At 49.1% G+C, this 5,238-nt stretch overlaps 1 protein-coding gene across 1 annotated transcript; it reads right to left on the reverse strand.

The window, feature by feature from the left end:
- Nucleotides 1–2,330: 2,330 nt before the first annotated feature.
- Nucleotides 2,331–4,588, reverse strand: LOC119274587 (cytochrome P450 84A1-like). Its single transcript, XM_037555298.1, has 2 exons — nt 3,639–4,588; nt 2,331–3,260 (listed from the first exon to the last, which is right to left on the reverse strand). Exons 1-2 carry the CDS (start codon nt 4,551–4,553, stop codon nt 2,628–2,630), a joined length of 1,548 nt encoding a protein of 515 aa, XP_037411195.1. The 5' UTR covers nt 4,554–4,588; the 3' UTR covers nt 2,331–2,627.
- Nucleotides 4,589–5,238: the final 650 nt, after the last annotated feature.

Consider the following 5,238-nt stretch of genomic DNA (forward strand, 5'->3'; position numbering starts at 1 on the left):
TTTGGTCATGCGAACACTTCCCTCATTTGCACATTTTTTCCCTGGAAGACCAGGACACATCATAGCATTCTTTTTTACTTAACACTGTAATTTATTCAGACGATTCCTATCTTTAAAAAAATCATTTGAACCTCTGGCGGAGCATGACGTTATCGACCTCCAGAAAAAATAACCAGTATGGCTTGAGAAAGCACATTCAATGGAAATTCTCGCCACTTGTAAGGAAATATATAAAAGAAAGCACATTCAAGGGAAATTCTCGTTTAGTTCAGGCACAATATCAATTTCCCGCCAGCAGACACGGACTCCAACAACCACTGACTGAATAAAAAAAGACAGCGAAGCAAGAAGAAAGCTGAAACAGGGACACATTTGAGATGTCACAACGCTTTGTTGTACGTAGCTTGCTGGAGCCGGAACTTGTGCCGCTCATCCATCGATACAAACGTGGAGGCTCTGATTCCTGGCTCCTGGCTTTCACATACTATTTCAGGTACCCTTTCAATTTCAGCAGCTGAGAAGACAAAGGCCTCTGCCCTCCCTCTCTATCTATCCAAGAGATGGAAGGGCTGAGTTTTTTTTTTCATATTTTCATCAAAGAGTTGAACAATGAAGATAGATGGCAAGTGCCTGATCAATTTGATCAGGCCGTGTAGGAACAATGTTCAAATCGTTCGTTCGTTAGGATGCCTCAGCTGCATACATCACTGCACTTCCACTTGATCAAAATTCGAAAAGAGAGAAAAAACAGAGGAGAAAAACAGAGCTACTGATAGAACAGAAGCATATGCAGTATTTAGGGAGAGGGAGCGATTGATGAACTGGACTGCCATGCCCATGCTAGCGAATCCTACTTACAGTGGTGTATAGCCGCATAGCTAATCTAGACTACCTGCCAAGAGCGGTCGTGGTAGTGGCAGTTGGGCAGTGTTGGAGCTGGTTCTTGGAGGTGCGCCGTGTTGTGCGGCCCGGGAACGCTGGGAAGCTTTGGTGTCTTGAAGGCGGCGAAACGGCCGGGTGGCCAGTAGCGCCGTCATGATAGGCCTTGTGCCCGGCCTCGTCTACGGCGGTGGGCTGTTTGTTGTGGTAGGATGCCTTCTGTCGCCGTCGGCATAGTAGTTTTTTTGTTTTTTTTGTTTTTTTGCGAATACGCAGAGCATATCAATGCATTAATAGAAGGAAGCAAACTAGGCATCCCTTCCCTACAGTTAAGGGTAATGGCTTCAAACATGACCAGCTCATATAGTGTGACGGGCGGCGTGTACAAGGCCCGGGAACGGATTCATCGCCGTATGGCCGACCGGCAATTACTAGCGATTCCTGCTTCATGCAGGCGAGTTGCAGCCTGCAATCCGAACCGAGGACGGGTTTTTGGAGTTAGCTCACAATCGCGAGATCGCGACCCTTTGTCCCGCCCATTATAGCACGTGTGTCGCCCATGGCATAAGGGGCATGATGACTTGGCCTCATTCTCTCCTTCCTCCGGCTTAACACCAGCGGTCTGTTCAGGGTTCCAAACTTACAGTGGCAACTAGACACGAGGGATGTGCTCGTTGCGAGACTTAACCCAACACCTTACAACACGAGCTAACGACAGCCATGCACATGCGTTGATACGCTCTACATATATTCGTGAAAAAAATTACTACACGCATGGTAGTCGTTCCTATTGTTGTTCCCTCTACGGCGTCGCTGACAGTCCCCGGACTTGTTGTGGTTGGACTGATCGCCGTTGTAGTCATCTCTAAAGCCGCCGAAGCACAAGCTGAACTCGAAGCACATTTTCTTTTTCTGGACCAGCACTCAGTGCACTGAGGAGGAGGAGGAGGAGGAGGAAGAGGAGGCTTAACTGGCTGGATTTACTGGACTAGTGGGTGGTGGGGGATGCTCCAAAATGACAGTGTGGTATGGTATATGTATATATACCTGACGAGCTCGCTCATGTGGCACGCCTAGGAGATGTGGACGCCCAGTTGGCTAATCGACCAGTTTTGTCTTGGGCATTATGTGGTGGTCGCGGTCATGCTCCCCAAGTCAAAGTCATCAGCGTATCAGAGTAAATACAATAGCAGGCTTATAGCTCGCTCACATGTTAATTTTGTCTGTGGAGAAGATTTTTCTTTGAGAATCTATGTTGAGGAGATTTTAGGTTCCGGTATGACTTGAACTCCTCCATATCACATTCCCACCTTTAGCCAGCTCTTATACTTGTGCGCAATGCCACTTACATGCTAAATGAGAAAGGCATATCTACACTAATGAATGGTATATTTTGTCTTGATACGTAAAGATTATATCTTTTAGCCGAAGTCAAACATTGCAAAATTATAAACAAGAAGACCAGCATTTATTGTAAGACCAAATATGATTCTCTCTCTCTCTCTCTCTCTCTCTCTCTCTCTCTCTCAAGCTCCGATGATGGTTCACAATGACAATAGTCGGATATGTTATGCTTGTCACATACAAAAAACGTGATAACGGGGCAAACTTTGCTAAATTCAGGGGGCAGAGAATTATAGTTTGAAATGTTAAGTAAACATTTATAGGTTGTTTGTAGGTGTAGCATTATTGGCAATATGATATTACGTCTCTGTGGGCACTGCACGCCTTGTCCAATAATTATCACATTACACGGGGCAGGTGAGCCGGGGCGTGGGCACGGCGTAGAGCCGCGTGGAGCGTGGCGCGGTGAGGCCAAAAATGTCGCCCATGTCAAGCTCTGCTGGCTTCATGCCGTCAGGCAGCTTCCAATTGAAACCATGCGCCAGCTGCGCGACTGCGAACTCAATCGCATGTTGGCCGAGCCCCTGCGCAGGGCATGAGCGCCTGCCAGACCCAAACGGCAAGAACTCGTAGCAGCTTCCCTTGAGGTCTAGCCCGGCGGCCTCCCCCTCGCCGGGTATAAACCGTGCTGGTCGAAATGTGTCGCCATCCTTCCAGGCCCCGCAGTCGCGGTTGATCGCCCAAGCATTGACCAACACGCGGGAGCCTCTCGGTATGGAGTAGCCGCCAACAACACAATCCTTGGCGGCCTCGTGGAGGAGCACCGGGATGGGCGGGTGCATGCGAAGCGCCTCCTTGACGACGCACCTAAGGAAAGGGAGCTTGTCGAGGTCGGATTCTTCAACAGCCCGGTCGAGCCCCACCACATCGGCGAGCTCCTGCTGCAGCCGCTCGAGCTCATCTGGGCTACGCATCATCTCTGCCATCGCCCACTCGGTGGTGGACCCCACCGTCTCCGGTCCACCAAATAACATGTCCTATATGCCGTATGAAGATAGCCACGTCACCACAATATATTGTAGGAAAAAATATTCCTTCTCTTTCAGGAAGTCATATACCAGTAGAATGATAAACTGAACAAATGGAACTTTTTTTAATATGTGTGGATTTTTTTTGTGGGTGTGGAATTTCTTTTTAACATTTCATATGATGGATAGACGTTAGCTATCTTAAAAAAATTGTACTCCCTTCGTTCCAAAATACTTGCCATGCTTTTAGTTCATTAGTATTAGTAGTACTCCCTCGCAAAAAAAAAAAGTATTAGTAGTACACAGTAATAAAAAAAATGTACCAAGTGAAGTTCTTGAGATGTGTGAACAGGGAGAGTATACCAGTACAGCAAATTACTCGCGTACCATGATCATAGCTTTGACGTTATCCCGCGTGAAGCGGAGAGCGTCCTCTCTGCGCTTGCCGCTGACTGGGTTTGCGTCAGCGAGGAAGCCGAGCAGGCCATCTACCAAGTCGGCGTCGGGGTCTGCCGGGTCCTTGCCCCTCCTCATGTGCTCGTCGACGATCTTGTCGATAAACCTGTCGAGAGCGCCGCGCGCCGTGCTAAGCCGGCGGTTGAAGCCACGACGGCCCACCCAGGCGAGCCACGGGAAGAAGTCACCGATGTGGAACAATCCTAGGAGCCTGGAGAACTCCTGGAGGATGGCGATGAACTCGATGAGCCCGTCCTCGTCGCAGGTGCTGAAGGCGGCGCGGAAGATGACACTGACGGTGAGGTTGAAGATGAGCTCGCCGAGGTTGACGGCCTCGCCGCTGCGCCGGCCGACTTCGCGGGCTAGCGCCCCGTACCCTTCGCGCACGGCGAGCCACGTCTCCGCGCGGCGGCGGCTGAAGATCTTTGTGACGCAGAGCTTGCGCATCTGCCGCCAGTAGGCGCCATTGTGCGCGAACGCCATGTCGGAGCGGCCGTAGGTGAGGTAGACCACGGCGATGGTCGCCGGGCGGTTCGAGAAGACGCCGTCCTGCGCGTGCAGCACCTCGCGCGCGTACTCGGGCGTCGACACCGCCAAGACGTGGAGCCAGCCGAAGCGAAGGTGCAGCAGCCCGCCGAACTGTTTCGCTAACGCAGCCAGGCCGCGGTGGGTCAGCTGGTCCACCAGCGTCATGTTGCCGATGACCGGCAGCGGCTTGGGGCCCGGAGGAAACGGCGCGCTGCCCAGCCGCCGCCTCTGCATGGCTACCAAGGCCAGCGAGACGAGGAACAGCCACATCAGTGGATCCGCGAGGAGCTCCATGGCGATCTTTGCAAAGGTCGGCATTGGCAATAAGAACGATCGAGCACTAGCTTCAAACAAGAAACTCCGCTGTAATCCCTGTGGATGCATGGGGCCTTTATATATACTGTGCTACTGTAGTTGAAAAACAGTAGCGTCACACCGCATGATAGCAATTGCACACGAGGCCGACTATTTCCTTTTCTTTTTTATTTTTTTAGAAAAGGATTTCTTTTCTTTTTTCTTGTGGGTGAGGTGTTTTCTTTTATTCCACTTGCACGCCCTGCGCATCACACGTGAACTATCACTAGTGTTTCTGTTTTTGCATCAAATAATTAATACTCCCTCCAGATGGATTTATACAAGGCTTACTTGATTTTTAAGTTTGACTCTGGTTATCAAGAAAAATATCAACATGCACGCTATCAAATCAATATCACTAGATCCAACATAAAGTAGTATTCTCCTGCTGTATTTACGCAAAGTACCTATTGAAAATAATATTTTTCTTGATAAACCTTAAGAACCTTAAATTGGCTATTTCCGTGCTTGGGAGCCTTACCCTCACATGAGCCTGGACCAAGAATAATCAACAGATGCTTTTGTTGATTTCATAAAAATAACCTAAGTGAGATATCTTAAAACATCTAAATCCATGACTTTTTAAAACAAAATAATAATGCAATTTATAATTCATAAAAGAAGGTGTGCATGATATATTCTTTGATGC

This window comes from Triticum dicoccoides, chromosome 3B (assembly GCF_002162155.2).
Source record: "Triticum dicoccoides isolate Atlit2015 ecotype Zavitan chromosome 3B, WEW_v2.0, whole genome shotgun sequence".
NCBI classification, from domain to species: Eukaryota; Viridiplantae; Streptophyta; class Magnoliopsida; order Poales; family Poaceae; genus Triticum; species Triticum dicoccoides.

What these genes read in the sequence shown, in the direction of transcription:
- LOC119274587 (XM_037555298.1), bottom strand. Translation starts at nt 4,553, where the DNA reads ATGCCGACCTTTGCAAAGATCGCCATGGAGCTCCTCGCGGATCCACTG. An exon ending in ACGTCAAAGCTATGATCATG is followed by an intron (nt 3,261 to 3,638) that starts GTACGCGAGTAA and finishes TACGGCATATAG; the next exon opens with GACATGTTATTTGGTGGACC.